Here is a 12,905-nt window from a genome sequence, read left to right as displayed (position 1 = left end):
AGATAACTTTGTTGCTGTAACATTCCCATAAAGACTTCTACCACCAAATGCAAACATAACAGGCCGAATATTGTCACTTGAGAGACAAGAAAAAGTATGTAATGCCATGGCAGTCAGCTGGACTTCTGACATGAATATCTTTTTGAAAATCAAAGAGAAAGAGGAAAGCTACAGACAGTTACTTGGAAGCTAGCAGTTTCCATATCCAGATAACAAATTCATATTTATACTAATAACAATTGGTGCATTTAATCTTGTTAATAGCTAAGTGATAATTGAAAAAGCTAGGATTTTCAAAAAACTAAAGCAACCAGCTAATGCACATACTATTAATACAATCTGTAGGCAAAACAGTAAAAATATGCAAGACTTTTCTCAAGTTTATAATGTGTCGTTGTTTTTGTTCTCTTCATTCCAATGATGAAACTTTGTATCCTTGTTAGAAATCAGCGCCTTTCTTAGAGGAAGTCTTCAAATAATTAAAAATAGAAGAGAACATACATACAAATATGTGAGACATAAAGACATTGTCAGAAAGATACACTAAAAACAGTTTGTGGTGTGTAAATGTATTAATAGCCAATAGTAAATACCGTTAAAAAGGTTTCCTGTTATGAAACTGTAGGATAATCTTCCATTTTCATTGGAGTCATCATCTTTAGCTGTAACTTGACCAACTAACGTTCCAGCAGGGGCATTTTCCTGAACGCTAAATAAGTATTTCGAACTTGGTTGAAACACAGGCCTGTTGTCGTTTTCATCCAGTACTTTAATAGTCAGCTAAAACAAACAAATCATTTGCTTCTCTGATATTTATTACGTTTCAATAAATATATATATGTGTGTATGTGTGTGTGTGTGTGTGTATGTATATGCATATGAAAGAAATTGTTGTATAACAGTGCTAGGTGCACTACAACTAAGAAAGAAAAAATTATATATCTTCACACACACATGTTCTAAATTATGTTTCTCGATAAATTTTTATTTATCTATTTATGTATGTACAAGTGATTGTACTCATGGTCATGTATTTGTACATATTAAATATAGAATTATTTCTACTCTAGGCACAAGGCCTGGGGGAAGGGGGCTAGTCGATTACATCGACCCCAGTAGGTAACTAGTACTTATTTCGTCGACCCCGAAAGGATGAAAAGGTAAGTCGACCTCGGTGGAATTCAAACTCAGAACATAGTGGCATTGCCCGGCGTGCTAATGATTCTGCCGGCTCACTGCCTTTCCTATTAAATATATAATAAAACGTGAATTGTGTTTTTCTAGTTCCTGTGTGAAGTTACCAATCATTAACTTTGGGGAATCATTAGAAAGCTCCGCCACAATTAAAGCTTGTCATTTAATTCTCAGTTTTAATTCTCATGCCTTACATTTTATATGTCTGACTACGTTTCATTTTGACCAGATTTCAAGGACAGAATAACAAAGTTAAAAAGTATAAACCTCAATACAAAGCAATACTTTCATAATTGACAATACTTTTAAAATGACAATAATCAGATTAACATCTTAAAATAATAATTATGTTCCCAGTTAACTGTAACTGATAGAGTTGTTTGTGTAAATCATTAGAAACAAACACAAGCATTGATATGTTCATTTTTATAAATAGTTATGGTGTTCATTGATATGTTCATAACAACTTCACTGTGAATAGACATGAAATGACTTCATAGTCTGATGTAGTGGACCACCAGCTCATATTAAAATCTTCAGTTCAATTCTCGATATGTCTTTACAAAACCTAGATTTTATTTACTGCTGTTCATTGAGCTATCAGAAACAACAGTCAAATCATTTAGGTATGTTACCTCTAAAGTCTAAAAGGGTGTTTATCTTTTACTGACTTGATTCTCTAAAACTGAAGACAAGTGAGCCTTCAAAATCCTGTTGCTGTTAACCACGCAGTTCTGCAGAATCTAATTTAAAGCATTAGTCTTTCTTCGTTTATGCCTATGGTCCATATTTGTATAAATTTTTATGCCAATTTTTTGAAGTAATTTAATTATATAGTTCGTTTGGGATCTCTCTACCCCACGTCACATTTGACTTGTGGCTAATTTTGTTTTGGTTGTTCATTTAATCGTTTAATATTTTGGAAAGTATCATTAAAACACTGATTCTTCAGTCACTTGGGGAAGAGAATACCAGAGTAGTTTCCTAATGCCTATTTCACTTCAATAGGGTGCTTTTAATTGCGAGCTAGCAAATTAGAGAGTGTTCCAGGTGATGTCAGAGAGTGCCAAGAGCTAACGTTGCAGGACACGAAATAATGATTTGAAGGTGAGATCATCATTTCCCTTTTTCTCCTTTTTTAGTCAATGACCAGTTTCACATCCCACTAAATTGTTGTCGAATAAAATAGTTTGTTCAATTAGTCTAAACAAGCCACAAGAGGCGAAATACTGTGAGTAATAAATGAATATTTCATTAGTCTTTGATACTGAGTTTAATTTCAACGTCTTAAAAAAGCAACATGTGGAAGACAAAAATGTTATTTACGTAAAGATTTAACATTCATTTTCTTGACACTATGGTTACTAGGGATAAATAACGATCGGATAGATGTTTGTGAATGAGAAAAAAATTAGTCTATAGCTAATTGATAAAGCAATGAGCTAAATTAACCATGGTTAGAATTTAGAGCAAGCTGAATTGATCTATGAGGATTAAATAGAATTATCCATAGAAATAGTATTTACTGGTAATCGACTTGTAGCCATGAGTTATATAATTATCATCATCTTCATCATTAAATGTCTGATTTCCATGCTGGCATGGGTTGGACAGTTAGAGAAGAACTGGCAAGATGGATAGCTGCACTAGACTCCATTGTTCTACAGCTGGATGCCCTCCCTAACACCAACCACTTCACAGAGTGTACTGGGTACTTTTTGTGTGACACCAGCACCAGTGCTTTTTACGTGTGTTATATAATGATAAAGATTTACCTTAACGGCTGTCTTTTGATGCACCTGACCTGTAGGATTGTCTGTGGCAACCACTTGAAGATTGTAAATCTTATTAGTTTCATGATCTAATTCTGCACCACGGTTTACGATAATATCTCCCTGCAAATATAATAAAGATGGCAATATTTTAGTAAACAATAATCATTCATTTAATTCGTATTGAGAAACTGAAGAATGATACAACTGTTAGGATGCTTTATAGATAACTGACAGATACAAGGTTCAAATCTAGTGGGTTTCTTTTCAAAAGAGCAAAGTGATACAAAAGTGGTAGAGTGTTAAAGGACTTGCAAATAATGTACTTAGCAAAAAGCATGGATATGGACTTTATTTTTCATCCTGGTGAGTGTCCATAAAATAGCTCCCAGTCAAGTACAGTTCTCAAATGTGGGATCACCAGCCAAAGTTAAAAAGTTTGAAATCATTCTTTCATCGCGACAACTCCAGAATCAAAACACTCAGAGTGATGGTGGTGGTGGTGGTGGAGCTGGTGCTGGTGCTGGTGCTGGTGCTGGTGAAATGTTGGGGTGATTGTTGATATAGTTTATCCCAAAGTTACCTTTGGTCTATGAAGTTTAGTGTTTTTAGCGACATGTTCTAAGTCCTTTTTTCTAAAAGGCTGGGAATAATTTTAGTGAGGTTTGGCTGCTATTTGTGCTGTGGTTGACCTGTATGGGGTTGTGGTGGAGTGGTTTTGATAGCATGATGGTAGTGGTGTGTGTGTATATACACTCACGTGTGCATATGTATGTCGATAGATAGATAGATATATTGAATGAATGAATTTGCATTGCATTTCCTTTTACTTAAACGAGACCTGTACGGCAAATATACATGTCTTTTCTAAACATACTCAGGTGTCTAGATGTATAAGGTGAGAGGAAAGATTGAAAATTATAATGAAAATCACAAGTTTGGGTCCAAATTTTGAAAGAGTTGACACATTATTGTGTAAATATTAAAATATGAGTACGATAATTAGTTGTATGTATGGTTTGTCAATAATTACACGAAACCAATAAAAAAAAGCAATAACTCCACAACTCTTGTTTTTGTATATCTGCACAAAAATGCTGCGTTTCAGAAAAGTAGGCAGCTTGTTCGTCTATATCCACATCCGTATCTGTGATGTGTGCAGAGGATGGAGCACACAGCAGACATAGTTTATGTTTTATAACATCTTAACTGTTATAAGACGAGTAAGAGTAGAATTCATAATAGTAAAGTTACGATTGTACTTACGGATTCAGTGATGTGGAAATCGTTACGGTTAGGACCTTCAAGAAAAAGGGAAATCCTGCTGTTTTCTCCTTCGTCATTATCACTTGCCAAAACCTTGCCAACAACATTTGGATATCGAGTAGTTTCTTTCACCTCGAAATAATATACCTGCATAAAATATTATACAATATTTAATAACATTAGTATTCATTCATAACAGTTCTGATCAATTAAGGTCCACAACAATCTCGTGAAAAACATTGCATCAGTAAAACAAAATTAGCAGAAATCTTTTTCTTTTATCTCTCACATTACCAACCAGAGTCTTTCCAACCTGGTTTTTGACCAATGGTCTTGTTACTCCCGGCCTATTTGCTGCCATTGTACTTTTTATTAGTCGATCATTTGTTACGGTTCTTGTAAAAATAATCCAATCACAATTCTTACATAGCAACACCCCAACAACTCTCCCCACCAGCCCACACACGTGTACACTTGCACCCACACTTGTTATACGCCAGCCTTGCACTGGCACACACACACACACACACACACACACACGTGCGCCGCACAGGTGTGTGTGAGGAGGGTAAGGGTTAGGGTTAGGGTTAGGGTTAGGGTTAGGGTTAGGGGTGATCACTTATTCTTTCTCTTTTGTTCTTTTACTTGCTTCAGTCGTTTCACTGCGACCAAGCTGGAGCACTGCCTCAAATAGTTTAGTCTAACAAATCGATCCCTGTATTTAGACTCTCAGCCTCTTATTTATTCAATCGTTCTGTTTTGTCGAACCGATGGATTAACAGAGATGTAATCAAACCAACACTGGCTATCAACCAATGTGCAGACAAGCACAGACACACACAGACGTGCACGCGCATACACACACACACATATACAGACATACAAGCACGCACACACACACACACAAACAAGTTTGTTTCTACTCAGTCTTCCACAACCAAATTCATGGGATAATGGTTGGCTTCGGTTATATTACGGAACAGCTGCCCAATGTTCTGTGCAGTGGAAGGGAAACCAAGAGCAAACGATTCTGAAGGAAACTTCTTAACTGCGCAGCTAAACCTGATCTCTGTGGAAAACTTTTTCCACAGAACGTGTGTGTACGTATTTATGTATGCATGCATGTATGCATGTATCCATGTATTTATATATGTATATCATTATTCAGTTTATTTGAAGATTTCTTGCCAATAGAGAAAGAGCTGGTTTCTAACCTAAATTCATGGCTCCTTTATTGAATTTTGACATCAGCAACAGGGTATTTTTGAATGCAGGTATGTATGTATATGTGTAGATTTGTATATTTTGTTTTATGTATATCTTCTCATGCATATAGTTACATATCTAGACATACTCATATATATTTAAATGATAAACTTCTGAAAAGTTTTACAGATTTTTACAGTTCCAGTGATGGTTTGAATCTGTAGTCTTCCAATTAGCTTTCTCCTTTCTGGTTTTGAGAAGCCTAATTTCTCAAGATTGGTATTTAGGCAGTGTGTTACATATCCCAGGGCCCCAATGATTACAAGTATAAACCTGAACTTGTAATCTTGATAAAGTAACTGCAGATTTCTCAATAGTATGTATGTATGTATGCATGTGTGTACGTATATTTTGAGTTTTATTTAAGCTCTTCTTAAGAGAGTTCAAGCTGGTTGCAAACAAAGCAACAAGATTTTTTGAGTTAGGAGAGTCCCCAGTATTTGTGTGGTTGAGTTGTCAATGCACACACTTTAGTGTCTGCATCGACTCATCTAAAGAATCTCAGATGGAAAATCTTTGGAATAACTTACAAATCTTCACTGTGCCACGAATAGATTGGAATAGAGAACGCCAGTCAGTTTCTTTTGATCTTTCTTCAGAAAACCTTGTTTATCTTAGAATTTTGTATAAATTTGTAGATACACGGACTAAGGTGGTAGGTACAAATGAGAATGTGTGTATGTTCACATGTCTGTATGTATGTATGTATGTACATACGCATGTATGCATTTGTGTATTTATGTATGTACGTATGCATGTATGTATGAAAAGAGCGAGAGAGAAAGAAAGAGCGAGAGAGATTAACTGCTGACTTTATACGAACATTTTTCGCGAACTTGGGTTTGTTGTCATTGATGTCTTTCACTGTGATTACCATTCCTGCAGTGGCATTACGCTGTGGGTCAGCAATAGCTATTATATCAAACTTGAGAGGGTTTGAATAGTTCTTATTTTCGTAGTCGAGTTCTTTGATGAGAATAACTTCACCTGGAATTAAAACAAAGATTGCTCCATTGAATCAGTGATATGTTCATAATTTGTTTCAGTTTGGGCTGAATATGGGGGGGGGGCAGAATGGTTAGCACTCCGGGCAAAATAGTTAGCAAGATTCCATCCATCTTTAGGTTCTGAGTTCTAATTCTGTCAACTTTATCTTTCATCCTTTCGGGCTCGTTAAATAACCACCAATTAAACACTATCCAGTTCTAATTTATGAATTAATAATCGAGTTATTACTCCATGTTGAAAAGTGTATGTCCAAAATTAATTTTTTCTGGACATTTTTACTAAATCATGATAATCCATTTTCTGGACCAAATTCCTGCAGATGATGACCATTTCTATTGATCGTTAAGGGTATTTGATGGTTCTCATACAACCATCTACATCATTTTTGTCTCATACACTAGTCGGACCGTAGCGGGACATTAATAAGAGGATTTCCACTGAAAGTGTTATCATTCAAGGAAGAATTGTTCCTATTGACAAATGTAAGTGAAGATTGGTTGAAGAATGTACCTCCTCTACTAATAGTGTTTTTCCATGCAAACGTAGACACAAAGGTCTGGTCATCAACATAGCATAATATTTGATCCCGGATTCGTTATCAACTTGAAACAGCTGAATAGGAATGCAATTTATAGAGTGAAAAATTTCTCAAATATTATCATTATTATTATTATTATTATTATCATTATTATTATTATTATTATTATTATCATTATTATTATTATTATTATTATTAAGGTGGCAAGCTGGGCGGAATACTTAGCAGTATTTCATCTGTCTTTACGTTCTGAGTTCAACTTCCGCCGAGATCGACTTTGCCATTCATCTTTTTGGGGGTCAATAAATTAAGTACCAGTTGCGTAATGGGGTCGATCTAATCGACTGGCCCCTCCCACCAAATTTCAGACCTTGTGCCTATAGTAGAAAGGATTATTATTATTACTATTGCAGTTCAATAATGGTTATTAATACAACTAAATAATTATAAGCTATCAAGCTAACTAATATGAAGTCAAATGGAACTATACAGCTTAATATTTACGAATAGCAAGTTTTTTTCATCTATCCATCTTATTACAAAGATAACACAAAAACTGTGCAAAATATAGAGTAAGGAGGTAACTTGAAGTGAATAATATGAATTATTCAACATACCATTTCTTGTAACGTTAAAAAACCCTTCATCTTGTCCACCAGGCGCTAAAGTATAGTCAGATACAAACTGATCAGTTTTAGGATCTTTTGCCCGGACCGTTGTTAACAAAAGCCCAACCTGTTTGTCTTCTGGGACTTCTATTTCATATATCTTTTTACTTTGACCAGGTGTCTCAGGTAAAAAGAAAGGCTGCGTTCGCTGTGATGCTTGTGTAATTATTACGACTCGAGCTGTAAATAAAAAGAGAGTATTTTAATATGTTTAATATATTTTTTATTGAAGATTTAATCTACTTTTACTTCACAAGTATCCTTTTTCTGAGTCAGAATGTGAAGTCAGATGGAACAGTAATAAAATACAATAATACAAAACTCTTGCAGAACTTCAATTCAGGGGCTTTTTCCCATTGCTTTCAACTCAGCATATTTAATGAATAATTTAGAATTCCACGCTGAAGTAGAAGGAACACAAGTGTCTGGTTATTGGATTTAGTTCAGTCTATCTCCTAGTTATGTTCAAATCTCGCAAATTAGACTCACCCACTGAATCTAAAACGAGAACCAGTCATTATTACATCTTGTCATATAACCCCAAGTAAGCCTGTATGCTACAACAGTACAACAATAATATTAGAAATCAATTTGACTGTGGCCATGCACTGCCCCAGCATAGCTACAGTCTAATGACTGAAACAAGTAAAAGATAAAAGATACAATTAACCACAATCTTTAATTAGTTTATTTAATATGTACATAAGAGGGAAACCAACAAATATTAATTAGCAATATTTAGATAACTTCAGACAGCGAAGTCAGAATCTTCAGCAGGCGGGGCAAAATGCTTAGCAGCATTTCGTCTGTCTTTATTATGTTCTGAGTTCAAATTCCACCGAGGTCAACTTTGCATTCATTCTTTCGGGGTCGATAAAAATAGGTACCAATTGAGCACAGGGGTTGATGTAATTGGCTTAGCCCCTCTCATGAACTTGCTGACCTTGTGACAAAATTTGATACCAATATTTAAGTAACTTTGCTTGAAGTGACAGTGCCTGGTGATGCCAAATCTGAGAAAAGTTATTCTCTATCACTTGAAATATAAAGCCTTTGGAGAAAGTTTTTAATATCTCACCTCTCTTTTTTCTAGATAATATAAGAATCTGTTAATTATCTCACCATCTGCACTTCTTCCAATTTTAACTGATAAAATATGGTTCAATACCTGACCAAAATCTCCAAAGTGTTGCTGAATTCTAAAACTTCCTCGAGGCCTTTCAGTTTAGGTTCTCTTGCTAGTATAATCAGACAGGACAAAAAAACTTGCTAGTTAGTCTTGCCCTCACCACTAACTGTTGAATCCATCTTTCAAGTGATAACAGTTGTTAGACTTAAGTCAACCAATTAAATTAATAAACAGGATCAGAGACGATTAAGAAGGGAAAGATTTCAAACCTGCAGTTCAGATACGATCGACGAATTCAATTAGTGTTATCTCCAAGCAGCAACTTTTTAACACTTGTGAATAATTTAAGAGAAATTTTCTTTATCCTCTGCTTGAAAGTCTCTGGGAAAAATTATGCCCGTCTTAAGATCTGTCTTTCTGTTATAATCCTTAAATTATTGGCTTGTTATAACGCTCACTTTGGTATACAGTATACTTAGTAAAACAAGTAAAGACATGACTGTCTCTGACCGCCTACTACTTACTCTCTCGTACTGTCTCATACCCCTTATCACATGGGAATGGTGTACCATTATTCCTAATTCCCTACAACATTTTCAGTATACCTTCCACTCATTTTCTACAGACTGTTCAGCTGTTCTTATCGATTGACTTTTAGCAGAGATTTGCAATTAATTTATTTATGCAACTTTTTTAGAAGAATTAGTTGCAGGGAAATTTAGCTCATAAATGACAACCACAGCCATTAAATAGGAAATATTTTTAGAAGCAGTAACTTCGAAGCACTTTAAAAGATCATGGAGTCTCTATGAAGCAAGTATATCAGGTATGTAACCCACATTTAATTATTGATTGAAAAAGTTTCACAATTTCTTCTGGAAAAGTTAAGCATTACTATAGATGATTGTCCAGCCAGTCCGCAGTCGGGAAATATAATGTACGGAAATTTGCTTCAATATGGGGGGTTTTTTTGTTTGTTTTTTTTTATGAAAACACTGACAAGGCTATTCTTGGAAAAGATAATTAATGACCTGATTTCCATATTTCTTTCTTTAGAATATCTCACGCAACACCTCTGAGAAGTAAATTAGCTTTGTTTCATTCCTGTACTGATTCCAAATCCTTACAGATCAACTTAACCTTTTATCCAAGTTGAAGTAATTTGGCTTAGTAAGATACTAAGTAAGACTAATTCACTTCACGACATACTTATACCGACTGAACTGGTCTAATTCTTATAAAAAATATTGCAGTTAGTGCATTGTTAATGATAATGATGGGGGGGGGGAGAAGGAGGAGAACAACAACGATGACGGTAGCGGCTGCGACAATAACGCTTATTATAGTTTAAGAAATAAGGGCTCACCTTGGGTAACCTGATTGCTGCTGCTAACATCGGCATTCAAGTCCCGAGCTTGGACTTCAAATGCAATTGTAGCCACCAAACTGTGGTATAGCTTCATCTTTAAGGTGATATCCCCAGTGACCCTGTTGATGGCAAAGGCATTCTGAAAGAGAGAGAATTGACAAACTCACAACATCTGTAGTAAAATAATTATTACTATTGCAATGTTAGTAGATTATAAACTCAAAATATAGAGGAGGGGTGGAATGAAAAAATACAAAACGATTAAAAAGCAAGTGTCGCTTGTATTAAGGATACCAACGATTTGTATAAGATAGGTGTATGTTCCCACAACATTTCATCTGATTGATTGATAAATAATGAATTTATTGATCACGGAAAGGAAGGATAAATTCAGAGTGGGCACAAGCATCATTTAAACTCAGGAACATAAAGAGGAATAACTAATTACCATAAGACATTTTGTCCTACACTCTACGCAATAATAATAATCCTTTCTACTCTAGGCATGAGACATGAACTTTGTGGGGGGGGGGGGTAAGTTGACAACCCCACCCCATCCCCCAGTGTTCAACTGGCATTTATTTCATTGACTCCAAAAGGAAGAGGGGCAAAGACAACTTTGGTGAAATTTGAACACAGAACGTAAAGACGGATGAAATGCTGTTAAGTATTTTGCCCACCGTACTAACAATTCGAAGAGCTCTGGCCATCTTTAGCGTAGCAAAGGAGGAGGAGGAGGAGGAGGAGGAGGAGGAGGAGGAGGAGGAGGAGGAGGAGGAGGAGAAGTAGAAGAATTGGAAGAAGAAGAAGAAGAAGAAGAAGAAGAAGAAGAAGAAGAAGAAGTAGAAAAAGAAGAAGAAGAAGAAGAAGAAGAAGAAGAAGAAGAAGAATTGGAAGAAGAAGAAGAAGAAGAAGAAGAAGAAGAAGAAGAAGAAGAAGAAGAATTGGAAGAAGAAGAAGAAGAAGAAGAAGAAGAAGAAGAAGAAGAAGAAGAAGAAGAATTGGAAGAAGAAGAAGAAGAAGAAGAAGAAGAAGAAGAAGAATTGGAAGAAGAAGAAGAAGAAGAAGAAGAAGAAGAAGAAGAAGAAGAAGAAGAAGAAGAATTGGAAGAAGAAGAAGAATTGGAAGAAGAAGAATTGGAAGAAGAAGAATTGGAGGAAGAAGAATTGGAAGAAGAAGAAGAAGAAGAAGAAGAAGAAGAAGAAGAAGAAGAAGAAGAAGAAGAAGAAGAAGAAGGAGCTGAAGAAGAAGAAGAAGAAGAAGAAGAAGAAGAAGAAGAAGAAGAAGAAGAAGAATTGGAAGAAGAAGAAAAAGAAGAAGAATTGGAAGAAGAAGAAAAAGAAGAAGAATTGGAAGAAGAAGAAAAAGAAGAAGAAGAAGAATTGGAAGAAGAAGAAGAAGAAGAAGAAGAATTGGAAGAAGAAGAAGAAGAAGAAGAAGAAGAAGAAGAAGAAAAAGAAAAAGAAGAAGAAGAAGAAGAAGAAGAAGAAGAAGAAGAAGAAGAAGAAGAAGAAGAAGAAGAAGAAGAACGATAACAACAGCAATTGCTTCTGATACAGGCCTATCGGCTCCAGTACTTGACTGGTCATCTATTTTATTGATTCTGGGGTTAGGATGAAAGACTAACTGATTTAAACTCAGAATATAAGAGTTGGAAGAAAAGTGAGTGAGATTTCTGAGTAAAGATGGATCTCATACTCACATTCCTCGTCCAGGAGATCCAAACAAAACCAGGCTCTGAGTAGTTTCAACAGATCGTCTATCCAGCCCTAAAATTGCTGTTCGACAGTGCAAACTTACTTCTGCAGCTGCTAGGCTGAAAGTCTACAGATTTACCTTTTCTCCTATCGACTACTTTTGTGGAATCCCGAATCATTAAGGATATATGGTCCATATGAAATGCGGAGGCTGTTGTAGATAGATCTCTTCTCTACGAAACCACCATCAACAAATGACTTGGCAGAGTTAAGGGCCTGAATTTATCGCCCTCATGTATTTAACTGAATAAATCTTTCAAACACATTCTGGGTCTCTGTTAATTTGTTTGTGTATAGCTTAACTAAAGCTGTATTAGTTTCCTTTCTCAGAAGTGCTACCATAATCACCCCCACCACATACGGTAGTCGTCTACCAATATGTTGCCAAACATTTCTGGTTGTTTTCATAAACTTCGAATCTCATATCATCCAAATTAGATGAATTAAACTTCAGACAACTGAGAGATGCTTCTTTTGTTATTGATTTTTCCCTGTACCTCATCAAGGCAGGCCACCAAGGTAGATACCAAGTTAACTGACTTCTCTGGTCAGTCATCCACCTCAATTAATTCGACAAACCACAAAAACCAAGTCGCGACGCATCCGATGATGATTGTTCAACAAAACTCCACATATGAGAGATACTCAGAAACAGAGCGACTCCATGCAGAAAATTTGGTATCCCTACACTCATCTCAGTCAGGTAGTCGTCTACCAATATGTTGCCAAACATTTCTGGTTGTTTTCATAAACTTCGAATCTCATATCATCCAAATTAGATGAATTAAACTTCAGACAACTGAGAGATGCTTCTTTTGTTATTGATTTTTCCCTGTACCTCATCAAGGCAGGCCACCAAGGTAGATACCAAGTTAACTGACTTCTCTGGTCAGTCATCCACCTCAATTAATTCGACAAACCACAAAAACCAAGTCGCG

At 35.7% G+C, this 12,905-nt stretch overlaps 1 protein-coding gene across 1 annotated transcript in view; it reads right to left on the bottom strand.

The window, feature by feature from the left end:
• Positions 1 to 12,905, bottom strand: part of LOC106870759 (cadherin-87A) — a 121,480-nt gene that overhangs the window by 35,260 nt on the left and 73,315 nt on the right. The window contains exons 23-28 of the mRNA XM_014916956.3: positions 10,208 to 10,349; positions 7,662 to 7,892; positions 6,322 to 6,485; positions 4,233 to 4,379; positions 2,970 to 3,089; positions 594 to 780 (exon numbers count right to left, since the gene is read on the bottom strand). Of these exons, the coding sequence (XP_014772442.2) occupies positions 594 to 780; positions 2,970 to 3,089; positions 4,233 to 4,379; positions 6,322 to 6,485; positions 7,662 to 7,892; positions 10,208 to 10,349 (991 nt within the window). The remainder of the gene's footprint in view (positions 1 to 593; positions 781 to 2,969; positions 3,090 to 4,232; positions 4,380 to 6,321; positions 6,486 to 7,661; positions 7,893 to 10,207; positions 10,350 to 12,905) is intronic.

This window comes from Octopus bimaculoides, chromosome 2, assembly GCF_046866305.1.
Source record: "Octopus bimaculoides isolate indiv1 chromosome 2, ASM4686630v1, whole genome shotgun sequence".
NCBI lineage: Eukaryota > Metazoa > Mollusca > Cephalopoda > Octopoda > Octopodidae > Octopus > Octopus bimaculoides.
The sequence above is the reverse complement of the archived record's forward strand: the minus strand, read 5'-3'. Positions and strand labels throughout refer to the sequence as shown.